A 15,178-nucleotide genomic window follows, 5' to 3' on the forward strand; every position below is an offset into this window, starting at 1 on the left:
TCATTTCAGCAATTATAAACGAGTAATGAGTATGATTCAGCATAGCGTGAACTGACCTGATATGACATGAGAACTGCAGAGTCCAGCATTTCTAATTAGCTCCTCACTTCATTCAGCTCCCATTTAGCCAAAGACGTCTGCAGTCGGTATTAAAGCAGTGTGTGGTGTATGGTAAAAGTTAAGTTTTCAATTTTTGGACTCAAATTCGGCATCCTACTGCAAAACACGACATCTTTCCCATTGTAGCCTGTCTGTTTTTTGCAACCGGGGACCCGTGTGACGTCATGTGTGACGTAGGTTGGTAATTGGTCTATAGCGTCAGATACGCTATAGTCTTCACTACCTCTTTGAAAACTTTGCCAACATTTACCATTTACAGCAGCTGTTTATTGTGCATTATGGGATATGGAGGAAAAATATTTGTTGACAGCACTTTACCAACAGAGAGAGAGAGGGAAAACATTACCTGATGGATCGTTGGTAATATTTCCGCAAGATGACCATGTCGCACTTTAGCTAAATTAATTCACGCCTCCTCCTGAAGTTACGAGCGATGCATTAAAACACTATTTTCCAGCCGCGCTTCATTCTCGAAATGTATAGTTTGTCTAAAGCAGGAATACAATCAGTCAGTGCAGTCGTCCCTCCGTAGCAAAAAGCAACATTTTGTGTCTGCCGGTTTGTTTACCTGCGGGAGTTCATAGGCATTTTCCCGCACATGAATTCTACCAAGGACTCAGGGCAATAAATGATACATTGTTGCATTTTCTGCCGTTTTAGGGTCATTTTCACACCACACTGCTGGCTTTGGTCTGAACCAGTTGAAACTAACCAAAATGCAGTCATTTGACAAAATAGACATCTCTTATTGGCTAGATGTTGTTGAACATATTTCCTAAACTGCTTATTGATTGGTCAGAATTCACATGTGGGAAAATGCCAATAAACTCCCCAAGTGCTCAACAGTAATGACTGGGATTGCCCGTGAAGGTCATCAGTTCACTGCTCCTCACAGAGTACAAACACAGATACTCGGACACTGGAGCGTTTAAAGCTGCAAAGATTTAAAGATTGCTCATCTGGGTTTGCACTTGGTAAACAGCGAAGTGCACTGAACTGATGACCTTCACGGCCAATCACAGTCATTCCTGTTGAGCACTGGTGAATAATACTATGACAAATCAGTGGTGTTGCGATCAACAGTGCTTAAATGTTAGCGGGAAATTGGCGTTTTTTTTTTCAGTACTAAACTTTAGTATCATGAATTGATGAGCTGAAAAGATAATTTTAGCTAATTAGTGCCATTTCCCTGAACTTAGCTGAAAATGAGGTCTGATATCCTTTTTTATTTTCACCTACCAATCAGAACGCACTTTCGGGTCACTTGTAAGGCGGTGAAATGACAAATTGGCGTCACTTTCTCTTCGCCGATAAGATATACAGCCAGGTACTCAACATTCCTGTGTGACTCAGGTGATATCTCCGGGTTTCTTCCCACCGCAGCCTTGATTTCGCTTTTGAAATTGCGGCAGCTTGAAATCAGTCTAACACCACTTATGCAAAAATATAAACAAAAAAATGTTTTAAAATTAATTTCTACTATAAAAAAATTAATGCTATTATACAAACAACTCCCACTTCAAATCTGTCCAAAACAAAGTGCAAAATGAGTGCAACCAATACAAACAAACAAATCAGGAAAATTAGCATTCACATTTGAAGTCATTGTTGAATTCACCAAGCCTGTCACTTCTTGAGCAGGTCAAGATTAATTTCACGTCGACACCAATGGTGTAGTGGTTAGTGCGTCGGCACATGCACTCCGGAGCTCACGGCGACGATAGTTCGTATCCTGCCTCAAGGTTCTATGCCGATCGTTCCCCTCTCTTTGCTTTCCTGTCAATACTCTCTACAGTCTTATCTATTAACAAGGTATGTGCAGGAGTCCTAAAGATAATTTCAATACCTTTTTAAGACTTCTTAAAGACCTTCTCAGAACATTTTAAGACCTCATCGCCACTTTAAGTTCTAATCAGTATCAAACCTTTAACTTAATAAACATTTGTAGTTAAATAAATGAATGGAGCACAACCATGCAACAAAACATAGATAAGCTCAGAAGAAACAAAGCTTGAAACAATAAATTTAGTGGTTGTTTTCAGCAACAGGCTTTAAGCACGTCTTTCACCAACCAGGAGTACACAAACTTACATTTTGCCATCTGTTTCACTCTATGGTTTCGCTACATAGAAGAGCATCACATCACCTTCCTGCGTTTGTTGTAAATGACTTGACATCACCTGGATAGAGGACCTTAGCTGGACGTGCCAATTGCATGGATCAAGCATGCCGATGTTAATATTAGGAGGAAAATAAATATATTTATGCTTTTTTGGAGTCAAACTATATTTAAGACCTTGTAAAAACATGATTAAGACTTTTTAAATACCTTTTAAGGGCTTTTATCAACTTTTAATACTTTTTAAGACCCCACGGACACCATGACCCCCCCCCCCCCCCAAAAATTATATATAAAAAAAAGAGAATGATTTTACAACATTGTAATGCAGTGTGCGTATTTACATAGCACATTTATTGTGTATGGTCATATACCCAAAGCGCTTCACAATCATGAAGGGATGCTGCACACCACCACCACCATTGGATGATTTGACGGCAACCACAGGACAATTCAGTGGATGAGGATGATTGGGAGGCCAGGATGGGTAAGGGCCAATGGAGTGAATTTGGCCAGGACACTGTGGTTACACCCCTACCCTTTACGAAAAATGCCTTGGGATTTTTTAATGAGCACAGAGAGTCAGCACGCCAGTTCAATGTCCCATCCAAAAGACGGCGCCCACTGACAGTAAAGTGTCCCCTTCACAACGCTGTTTCAGAAGGCCCAGTCAAGCTTTAAAACAGAAAAGAGAAAATACACGTTAATGGATAGTATTTCTTATTACATGCACATGTGCCATTTCGACATTTAATTTATACACTTCCTTTAGTATGAGAATGAAAAGGATCTGCAAAGTAACTCCAGCAGGAAAGAGTCTTGGTTCATATTCACAGTCATTATGTAAACTTGTGTGTTTTTTTGTGTTCTTTTAAGAATATCAATGAACGAGACTGGTGTTTTACTTTAAGGGCACCTATTTTATTCCATTTTCAAGATTTAATATTATTATTATTATTATTATTATATATTATTATTAATATATAAGTTTTTTATGTCTCCAAAGTGTGTCTGTAAAGTTTCAAAACTCCTATCGGATGATTTAATATACCTTTCAGAATGTTAAAATTTTCTGCTCTGAACACACTGTAGCTGTTTCTGTTGCCTGTGCCTTTAATGCTAGTTCTCCCCGCCCACCATTTCCCCATGCCTGTCAGAGTGTGCCTCAATCTCTACCTTGACTGTGTCAGGTAAACAGCACAGTGACAAGCATGAAGAAAGCTTTCAATCAATTCAGTGGGCGGGAAAACCGCACTCCTACGTCACGTCACGGTGGGCCTCAAAATTGGAGGGATTTGGATCTTATTTTAACGTCAGGAAATAAAAAAATTGTGTTTCTATCACTACAACATAACTGTGGACACACTATACTCAATGGCTCCCTAAAAAAATCTAAGATCTAAGATTTTACCAGATCCAAGATCTGGTAAAAATGACAAAACCCCTTTAGTGATTTGCCACTGGTGGATTTTAAGGTATTATTCAGATTGATTCAGAGTGGAGAACCATTTAATTTCCTAAATGTTTTGAAACAGTAATAATGCAACAAGGTTGTTTACTGAAATTATGTGACAATCTGATACATGCTTCTAACCACAGACTGTAAACAACAGAAGCAGTGCTTTTATCACTAGTAAAAGCTATGCACTCAGTAATTGAACAGGCCTTTTAACCTGCATCAGAATTTATGATAACTTGCTAAAAGCACTTACGGCTGCTCAGTTCCTCCAAAGATGTCAGGATTGAGTCCTCAATCACATCTGTATTCTTGGTTTCTCCTGGATTTTCTATGACAAACAAAATTTAAGCTGAGTACATTTTTTTCAAGTCTGTAATTAATTTCTTATATGGATGTAAGCCCGTTCCTGCCACTGAATATTCATTCATTCATTTTCTTGTCGGCTTAGTCCCTTTATTAATCCGGGGTCGCCACAGCGGAATGAACCACCAACTTATCCAGCAAGTTTTTTTACGCAGTGGATGCCCTTCTAGCCCCAACCCATCTCTAGGAAACATCCTCACACAAATTCACACACACACTCATACACTGCGGACAATTTAGCTTACCCTATTCACCTGTACCATATGTCTTTGGACTGTGGGGGAAACCGGAGCACCCGGAAGAAACCCACGCGAACGCAGGGAGAACATGCAAACTCCACACAGAAACGCCAACTGAGCCGAGGCTCGAACCAGCGACCTTCTTGCTGTGAGGCGACAGCACTACCTACTGCGCCACTGCTTCGCCTGCCACTGAATAATAAAAAATTAATAAATTCATAAAACAATTTATAATAAAGTCAGAATTGTGAGTTCTAAAGTCGCAATTCCGGGTTATAAAGTCAGAATTCTGAGTAATAAAGTGCAATTCCAAGTTATAAAGTCAGAATTGTGAGTTATAAACTCACAAGTCCGGGTTATTAAGTCGCAATTCTGAGTTATAAAGTCGCAATTTTGAGTTATAAAGTCGCAATTCTGGGTTATTAAGTCAGAATTGTGAGTTATAAAGTCACAACTCTGGGTTATTAAGTCAGAATTGTGAGTTATAAAGTCGCAATTGTCAGTTATTAAGTCGCAACTCTGGGTTATTAAGTCAGAATTGTGAGTTATAAAGTCGCAATCCTAAGTTATAAAGTTGCAGTTCTGAGTTACAAAGTCGCAATTTCGGGTTATTAAGTCAGAATTGTTAGTTATAAAGTGGCAATTCTGAGTTATAAAATCGCAATTTTGAGTTATAAAAATCGCAATTCCTGGTTATAAAATCGCAATTCCTTCATTTATGGTCAGTAGCTATAACAGGAAACTCCTTTATAACTCAGAGTTCTAACTTAATTTTTTATTTATTTTTTATTATTCAGTGGCGGGAACTGGCTTCCATAAATAGGTTAGTTCACTTAAAATATAAATAAAAAATAACTTTTTAAAAATAAAAATAATGTTGCTTCTCCTCAGTGTCAGTATAAGGCACACATTTACAAGAGTAAATCTCCTCCATGACTTCTGAAACAAAGCACATGTAATATCATCAAAGCATCTGAGGCAATCGGTCATGGGTGCGACCGAGTGCAACACAAACAGTGTACTTGTGAACGTGTGCCCTGCCTGACTGACACTGGGGAGAAGAATCATTGAAACTGTTTTTTTTTTTTAATACACACAAAAGTATAATCATAGCTTGATAATATTCATACTAAACCACTGAATGCATATGATCTGTTTTGAGGATGTTTTGGTATTTTTTTAGACAAAGTCGTCCATGGAGGATGAGGAAGCTCTCAGACTTCACCTAACATATCTTAATTTGTGATCCAAAGATAAACAAAAGTTTTAGGGAACTGAAATGACATGAGTGTGAGGTATTAACCAACGCTTTAATTGTATTATTCTTTCCACCCCTAATGTCTATTATCATTTGAATGCAAATTTACCTGACACAGCCTGCTCGAACACATCAGTCTGCATCAAGCTAGATTCACAACCCTGCGCCAATCTGGTGCTCACTTTCTGGGCCTTGTTTTCATTATAGTGGTGAATGAAGTTCCTCATTTGAAACAGATGAATCGATGGCAGAGACATGTTCAAGAAACAGCAGTTTTCCCTGAGTTTAGCCAACAGTTGTTCTGCAGTTTCACCACTAACTTTGCCATCCAGCTGAGGCACGAGTGTGAGTTTTCTCAGAGAATCTTCTTCACTGTCTTTTCTGATGCTATCCTGATAAAGTATATAATGGTCAGCTGAACCAGTCACTGGGTGACCGTGAGGATCTGCCATTGGCATTTTTTCCTCCAGCCAAGGAAGTGATACTTTAAGCTGTCCACGCTTCGCCAGCTCTATGTTATCCTGAGTGGGCTCCATTAAGCGTCCTTCAAATGGAGAGATCAGCATCTTTTCTGATGCCTTCGGATTCATGTGAGTGGCGAGACCCTGTGCAAAATCATAAACGATGACGTTAGGCATGTGCTGCCATGATAAGAGCAAATCAGCGAAGTCTCGAGGGCTTTCAGCTCGAAGATTGCATTTGAGACTGTAAACGATTCCACAGGGGCACATGATGAATCCCCAGCCACCTGATAAAGAAAAACACAGGAGAGGGAAAAAACCTTAGTAATAATACAAAGTGGCACAATAACAAATTTTACAAATGTAATAGTTTTCTATTTACATTTTCTGTACACTATTATTAGTATTAGTAGAGTATTAGTTTAAAGCGGTGATCCACTATGATATCCTATTTTAAACTTTAGTTCATGTGTCAAGCAAATGTGTGAACTCTAGCCAGAGGTGCTATAAAGCAGCAGTGAAAGCTAAAATGCTGCTATTTCCACAGAGCTCATTCTGTATTTAGGCTTCCAAAGGACAGGACACAAAAAGAGAAGCACTAACAGTTTTATTTTAACTATGTTCCAGAGAATTATAACAAATATATAGCTAGCATTTGACAAGGGACAGCCTCCAGAATCTCTCCCAGTTCAATGCTGGATTCAGCTAAAAACTCCTCGAAGAAAGATCAGCTCCAACCTTAACAGAATAAGGTGCGCGTTATGAGCTACAACCTGTGGGTATTTTAATTTGGTAAAATTGATCAATTACATGCATAGTTTCTAGCGTTAATGGTATGCTGTAGCAAAGACGTAAACAAGGATGTAAACAACAGGAAATGCCGTTTTGCATAGTTAACAATTTAGCGACAAGTTTATATTTATCCATCAAACCCCTGTAAACACCCTAAATCTTCACCAGCGCATGGAGTGTGTCTCTATGCGAACACTTTCCCTGCATTCTACATCTTAAATACCAAACTCGCAAAAAAAAAAAGTTAACTTTTATATTGCTTAGACATGTTTATTCTGAATATTTGCGGAAGACACTTGTTAGATTTTATTGTAGAGAGCAAGCGTGAGGTTGTGTCCTCTTCATTTTCTGTGCTTCAGGCGCAAACTCATACAGCTAACAGCTACTCTATCTGACTGCTAGCACGCGCTGTTTCACTGTGTAAACAGAGGTGTGACACTTCCTGGTGACTTGGAGCCAATCCATGATTCACAGCACATTATGTTAGTTGACCAATCAGAGCCTCTTGAGGGCGGGCCTTTCAGAGGAACTAGGAAATTTGACAGCTGTTTTCATTTTAGCCGAGTAGCTGTAATTGATCAATGTAAGATACATGAAAAAATAACGTAATTTTCTCCAAATGAATCATGAGCACACACTGCTTTGCATCTTATGAACCCAACCAAGCCTTAAAAATACACTCTGTACCACTGCTTTAATATACTTTGTTTTCACATATTTTTGCTTAAGTAAATACTTTTATAAACATCAAATACCTCACAAGCCCAAACTTTTGGAAGAAATGCACATTTTTCAAGGTAACAACATTTTTATTACAAATATCCTGAATTATTAATTCATAACATTTGATTGCCCATAAAGAAATTCAACTGACCTTGCCTTGCCATGAAAATGTCATATTATTTTAATTAAAAATATTCTTGTTAAAAAAGGGGGTCTTGTTGACCAAGACAAAGAATCTATTAGGAGAATTTTTTTTCAAAAACAAAGCAGTAATATTCATACCTGCAATAACTCTACAATACGTAGACCTTATAAATTACCTTCTTAAAAAGTACACTTTATTTTACAACTGCATTTAATCAGTGTATCCGGAAAGTATTCATAGCGCTTATTGCAAAATGGACTAAATTCATTTATTTCCTCAACATTCTACACACAATACCCCATAATGACAATGTGGAAAAAAGAGTTTTTGAAATTGTTCCAAGTTTATGAAAAAAAAAAAAACCTGAAAAATCACATGTACAGAAGTATTCACAGCCTTTGCACAATACCTTGTTGATGCACCTTTGGCAACAATTACAGCCTTAAGTCTTTTAGAATATGAAGCCACAAGCTTGGGACACCTGTCTTTGGGAATTCTTGCCCATTCCTCTTTGCAGTACCTCTCAAGTTCTATCAGGTTGGATGGAAAGCCACGGTGTACAGCCATTTTCAGATATCTCCAGAAATGTTCAACAGGATTTAGTTCTGGGCTCTTGCCGGGCCACTCAAGGACATTCAACGAGTTGTTGTGAAGCCAGTCCACTGATATTTTGGAGGTCTACAGACAATTTCTTTGTCTTCATGCTTGGTTTTTGATTTGACATGCACTGTCAACCCTGGGACCTCATATAGACAGGAGTACGCCTTTTCAAATCATGTCCAATCAACTGAATTTACCACAGGTGAACTCCATTTAAGTTGCTGAAACATTTCAAGAATGATCAGTGGAAACAGAAGGTACCTGAGCTCAATTTAGAGCTTCGCGGCAAAGGCTGTGAATCCTTCTGTACATGTGATTTTTCAGGTTTTTTATTTTTAATAAATTTGCAACAACTTCAAAAGCTCTTTTTTTCCCACATTGTCATTATGGGGTATTGTGTGTAAAATATTGAGGAAATAAATGAATTTAATCCATTTTGGAATAAGGCTGTAACAAAGAAATGTGGAAAAAGTGAAGCGCTATGAATACTTTGCAGATGCACTGTATGTATATATACAGTCCAACCTATACACCATGTAGTTTTGATTGTAATGCAATAACATGCACATTTTTTAAAGCTGCTTTGGAATGATACTAATTGTGATGAGCACTATACTACGGTGGCAGAGAGAACTTAACGTGCTGCAATTTAAGAAAATGCATACAATTACAAAAAAGAAAAAACTGCAAACTGAGAAAAGATCTTCATCAGTTTGACAGCACGTGCTGCAAATCGTCACAACACAAACACGTTTTAAAAAAAACACACTGCATTTTCACACAACACAAACAATAAATAAAACGTGCTGCATTTTCTTATAACCCAAACAGAATGGAAAACAACAGAAATGTTTCAAGGGGACCCAAAAACGTAACACTGGCGTCACTGTGCTGTGACTATTGCTCAGTGAAGTTGTAGGAGATCTTTGAAAGGTGAGTTTTTTGTCTGTTTATGCGTGTCTTTAGTAGGGCTGCACGATTCTGGCAAAAATGTGAATCAAAATTTTTTTTTGCTTAAAATCAAGGTCACGATTCTTTCCCACAATTCTGTAAATGTAGAATAAAGGTTAATATGATTAGCCTATTATTATTGTTAATTCTCAAACATATGGTAAAACAACAGTAATAATATTCGGCCTATGTTTAGGTCGTTGTTTACAACATTATTACCTGTTATTCACAGCATATGGTTGTGTTCACTAAAGTAGGCGTCAGCTCACGTGCGATTTCGCGACCGTGAATACATCATTACATAATACCTTAATTATACCTTATAAATACAGTAAGTGACACTTTTAACGCCATTTGAAGGTGTCAATGTTGCTGCGAAGACTTCTGAGGCCGCCTTTTCTTCTCTCCTGGCCATGATAATATAATTGGCTGAATCGTAGAAAAAGCTGAATTAGGATCGCGTGTGGGGTCAAATTGAGATTGTGATCTTTTTTCGATTAATCGTGCAGCCCTAGTCTTTAGTATTTAGTATTTCAGCCTTGATAACAATAACCTAAATAGCCAAGTCCATCACATTTTAGGGTCTCCTTGAAACATTTTCATTGTGTTGTGAGAAAATGCAAAGTTTTCATAAAATGAGTGTGTAGTTCGTTTTTTTTTTTTTGTAAATATGTTTGCATTGTGAGCATTTGCAGCACATGTGCTGTCAAACTGATGAAGATCTTTACTCAATTTGCTGGTGTTTTTTTGTAATTGCACGTGTTTTCTTAAATTGCAGCACGTCAAGCTAACTCAGCCCCCGTACTACACAAATAAACTTGAAGTGAATAAAATCAAACACCACACAATTACAACAATGCAGTTAAAGAGCAGAGAAAAAATGAAGCTCACCAGAGGCACTCCAGAATTTTGCACAGATTTTGCCAAAGTTCTCCCTGGATTTCACATCATTGGCCAATCTTAGAAGCAGATCAGTGCGTGATCCAGTCGAATCCACACCGCAGTCATTGCATAAACTTCTAATCACATCAGCCTTTTAGGGAAAAAAAAATTGATTTTAAAAAATGCTAAATGTTGACTTTAATAAATACGTTTATATAAAAGAACAAAGAAAGTGATGTTGTGTAAAACCTTCTGTCTGAAAAGTTCTTCTGCAAGTCTCTCCTCTGTAACTGCCACTTCTGAAATCTCCATTGCAGACTTCGAGGGACAAACTTTCTCAAATTCTGTGTTTAACACCGTGTCTGAATGTCGTGTTTTTTTACCTATCCAAGGAGCCCAAAAGTGATAATTTGGTGGTACTGTAAATGGATTTTGACTGTCATCTAAAACAGCAGAGAAGAAAAAAAAAAGTTAAATATGGATTTTTTTCAACAGTCAATGGCCACTTTATTAGATACATTTTCCTAGGATTGGGTTATATCCACTTTTTGTCTTTAGAGCAGACCAGTGATGCGCGGATGGCTGTTATATCTGTGGGTTCTGCGTATAGTTCACAGGTCGGGTAATAAAAAAAATTAATTATGATTAATTGTGGGTTAGTCGCGGATGGATGAGAATAATTATTAATGATTTTTGCTTTGTATTTAAAAAAAAAAAATCAGCAATAATGATATATAATTAATGTATAATTAATGCATTTTTCATCAGGCAAACGGGCCCTAATTTGAAAAAAATAAATAAATCTGCACATGGTGTTAAAGCGGAAATGGAGGTGTAACAGATCCAAAAAAAACGTAAAAAGGGAGAATTAAAACAAAACAAAAGGAAGGAAAGAAGAGTGCCGTGTGGGGGAGTTTTAGTGAAGTGATTAACGAGGATGAGTCAAGTGCTGGGTATGTAATATGCAACAACCGTGAAACGCTGCATGTATATTAAAAGCCACGGGAAAGACCGGTACCTCAAATATGAAACATTATGTGTGTGCTAAATCAAAAGGCCGGTCAAAGTAAAAATCTAGAAAACCAGGCTTCGTACTCGACGCGTCCGCTAGTTCGATTGAGTGCGCGCGGCGAATGTGAACTCATCATGAAGTTTGCTATGGCTATCTTTGGGTGCGCGCGACATGATTTCAGCTGGCGGAGTGCACTACATTTTTTGAGACTCAATCGAACAGTTGCACGGCGCCAAGTTTCATTTGACTTGAATATGAATCACTTTGACGAGGTTCGCCTGTACAGACATCTTTATGATACGTCTATGCATGGTCATAGGCATAACAAAATGACCAATAAATCCTTGCTAAAAATAGTAGGAAATGAGGAATGTTTTAAAAAGTTTTGAAAAACTTGAAGGATAGGTTTGTAAAAACCAAAAAGAGAGGCCATGGCAAAAGTGACTTTAATAAACAATTGGAAAATTAGACATTCTCCGATACCTTTCCTTCTTTTCTTTCTGTCGAGAGTCTATTTAAGTTTAGTGTGCTGTGAAACCAGAAGTCAACACAACTACAGTTTTTGCCATCTCAACTAAAAATTCAGACTCTACCCTCCTCTAACCCCCGTGAGGACAAAGAACCGACCACCAGCTAACTACGTGGGAATCCAGCTCAACAGAGGGAGCTCCTTAAATTACAAAAGGAATGCAAGTAAGCCCTCCATATTACCACTGAACTGATATAAACTAAATGTAACCCTAAAGAAACCATAAAAGAGTTGAATTGATTATTTTTGGTTCACTTTGTTTGGCTTAACAAAAAAAAAAAATATATATATATATATTTTTTTTACATCGTTTCACTCTCTCAAACTTATTTGTCTTTGGTACTCTTCTGTATGCATGTGTTTGTGTTGGGTGTTAGTTTCTGTTAGATTAGTCAAAGTTTCATTTTGTATAAAGAAAGGTGCCTGTGCATGTTCTAATGCCTTAAACATTGATATTGTTACCCCCTGCTTCAACATCAATGGGTTTTTATTTTTGATAGTAATAGCCGTAGTTGAAGTCAACTGGACGATTCGTTTGTTCGGGTTTAAAGAGTCTATTCTTTTGAAGCCTCCCTTCAAATTAAACTTCAATTTGTCATCTATATCATTTATATATACCTGTAACAAGTCCTTGACAAATGATCTCTTTGGACAGCGTCTCCCAGAACGTCTCCAGATTAACCTCTCCTTTAAAATTCTCTGGAGGTTCTTCAATGTCATTTTCTGTAAAAATAAGACGAAATTTACACTGTGACAAAGAAGGATTTTCTGTGAAGCAAACTAGCAAATGAACTGCTTTACAGCTGCCATACCTGATAACAGAGAATCGCTGTGTTTGTGAAAACCCATGATCACCACTGGAGGATGATCACCACAGCTGGGGCATGAATACTTGTACTCATGATCTGTGAGGGCTTCAAACTGTAAATATGCCTGCAGGACTGTGTCTGGAGGTGGAAACTCCACACCGGTCACTAACTGTAAATACTCCACTGCTCGGCTTACCGAAGTGTAGACCTAAGAGAAACACGCATTGTTATGTACTTTTCATTTATTTATTAAAACAATTGAGTTAGTTTACTAAAGACGTTAGTTTTCTTTGTGTTGTTGTATACAGAGCATCCGGAAAGTAATCATAGCACTTCATTTTTTCCACATTTTTATATGTTACAGCCTCATTCCAAAAGGGATTCAGTTAATTTATTTCCCCAAAATTCTACACACAATACCCCATAATGACCATGTGGAAAAAGTCTTTTTGAAATTATTGCAAATTTATTAAAAATAAAAAACTTGAAAAAAATCACACGTACAGAAGTATTCACAGCTCAATACTTTGTTGATACACCTTTGGCAGCAATTACAGCCTTAAGTCTGTATGAATATGATGCCATAAGCTTAGCACACCTGTCTTTAGAAATTTTTGCCTACTCCTATTTGCAGTACCTCTCAAGCTCTATCAGGTTGGATGGGAAGCAACAGTTTATAGCCATTTTCAGATCTCTCCAGAGATGTTAAATAAGATTTAGGTCTGGGTTCTGGATGGGCCACTCAAGGACATTCACCGAGTTGTTGTGAAGCCACTCCACTGACATTTTGGTGGTGTGCTTTGGGTCATTGTCCTGTTGGAAGATGAACCATCACCCCAGTCTGAGGTCAAGAGTACTCTGAAGCAGGTTTTCATTCAGGATGTCTCTGTGCATTGCTATTTGCAATTTGTGTTCTGTCTTTCTGCAGTCTGATGTTTCCCATCAGACTCAAATCAATGTGACCTGCTTTGATCACTACAGTGAACTTTGGGTCAGTTCTCTGTCCACACACCATGTTGCTTGGCAAATGTTAAGCGAACTGATCATGTCAAACAAGACTCAAAAGTAGGGGTGTAACAAATCACGGTTGATTGGTGATTTGGACTGATCACAACCCGCAGGTTAATCATTTTTTTTTTTACTGGTAGATTAATCCTAAATTTGTAACGATCACAGAGAGATCACCTCTGACGTCATTCAAATATCATGTATAAAAGCATTTAGGCTTTTCTGTAAAATATAATGATGACAGAAGAAGTTGTGGTAGGTTATTCGGGATGTGGTGGGTTTCTTAGGTTACTAAAGGTGTTTTCTTGTCACTACTTGTTTAGCCCGCATCAATGCAATCAGTATAAGCTGCATGCATACCCCAAAATCCCCAAATCAATATCGTAATAAATATTATATTACAATAACTAAATATGTTCATCTGGAGCTGTATCATTGAACATAAACAGTTAAACAGTCAGTAATATATTTTATTATTATTATTAGGTCACACTTGATGGCTTTTATTTTGATGGTCTGTTTGTTGAACTATGTTACATTGCATCTACATGCCAACGAATACTCATTAGATTATAAGTAGACTGTTAGGTTGAGGTTAAGGTTAGTGTAAGTTAACATGCACTTGCAAAGTTTCTTATCGCATTTATCTTTCCCTCTATCCGGACTAGTCTTCTACATCCCCACAGCATGATGCTGCCTCCTCATGCTTCACTGTAGGGATGTTATTAGCCAGTGCCAAACGTAACGCCTGGCATTCACTCCAAAGAGTTCAGTTTTAGTCTCATCTGAGAGTCCTTTAGATGCCTTTTGGCAAAATCCAGACGGGGAGTGGCTTCCGTCTGGCCACTCTACCATACAAGCCTGATTGGTGTATTGCTGCACAGATGGTTGCCTTTCCTTAAGGTTCTCCTCTCTCCACAAAAGAATGCTGGAGCTCAGACAGAGCGACCATCGGGTTATTGATCACCTCCCTGACTAAGGCCCTTCTCCCTCGATCAATCGGCTTAGATGGGCGACCAGCTCTGGGAAGGGTCCTAGGGGTTCCAAACATCTTCCACTTACGGATGATGGAGACCACTGTGCTCATTGGAGCTTTCAGAGCAGCAGATTTTTTCTGTAACCTTCCCCAGCCTTGTGCAATTCTGACTTGGAGGTCTACAGACAATTCCTTTGTCTTCATGCTTGGTTTGTGCTTTGACATCACTGTCAACCCTGGGACCTTATATAGACAGGTGTATGCCTTTTCAAATCATGTCCAATCATATGAATTTACCACAGTTGAACTACAATAAAGCTGCTGAAACATTTCAAAAATGATCAGTGGAAATGTACCTGATCAGAATGTACCTGAGCTCAATTTAGAGCTTCACGGCAAAGGCTGTGAATCCTTCTGTACACGTGATTTTTCAGATTTTTGTATCTTTAATAAATATGCAACAATTTCAAAAACTCTTAATTTCACATTGTCATTATGGGGTAATGTGTGTAGAATGTTGAGGAAACAAATTAATTTAATCCATTTTGGAATGAGGCTGAAACAAAGAAATGTGGAAAAAGCGCAATAAATACTTTCCGTATGCACAATATATTTACTTTATCATAAAGAGATCAGATATTTTGTTTAAATATTTTTGTTTTTGACTATTAAAACTATTTGCCTTAGTAATGTTAGTAACAAACCTAAATGGATTGTTAAAAAATATACAAT

General features: G+C 37.8%; 1 protein-coding gene across 4 annotated transcripts in view; it reads right to left on the minus strand.

Annotated features, from left to right (window-relative positions):
- Positions 1-2,559: 2,559 nt before the first annotated feature.
- The window catches only part of LOC794073 (uncharacterized), a 34,246-nt gene continuing 21,627 nt past the window's right edge, over positions 2,560-15,178 (minus strand). Inside the window, exons 5-12 of one of the 4 annotated variants that reach the window (XR_012384748.1) lie at positions 12,466-12,670; positions 12,272-12,376; positions 10,362-10,555; positions 10,122-10,263; positions 5,668-6,306; positions 4,307-4,492; positions 3,952-4,026; positions 2,560-2,914 (exon numbers count right to left, since the gene is read on the minus strand). Coding sequence is in view for 1 of the 4 variants with exons in the window: in XM_021478485.3 (XP_021334160.1) it covers positions 2,910-2,914; positions 3,952-4,026; positions 5,668-6,306; positions 10,122-10,263; positions 10,362-10,555; positions 12,272-12,376; positions 12,466-12,670 (1,365 nt within the window). In the remaining 3 variants the exon portion in view is untranslated. Of the gene's footprint in view, positions 2,915-3,951; positions 4,027-4,306; positions 4,946-5,005; positions 6,307-10,121; positions 10,264-10,361; positions 10,556-12,271; positions 12,377-12,465; positions 12,671-15,178 lie in introns of those variants that run through there. The other 3 variants (XR_012384749.1, XM_021478485.3, XR_012384750.1) reach the window with 3 other exon arrangements.

The sequence above is a fragment of the Danio rerio genome, chromosome 8 (genome assembly GCF_049306965.1).
Source record: "Danio rerio strain Tuebingen ecotype United States chromosome 8, GRCz12tu, whole genome shotgun sequence".
Classification (NCBI taxonomy): Eukaryota; Metazoa; Chordata; class Actinopteri; order Cypriniformes; family Danionidae; genus Danio; species Danio rerio.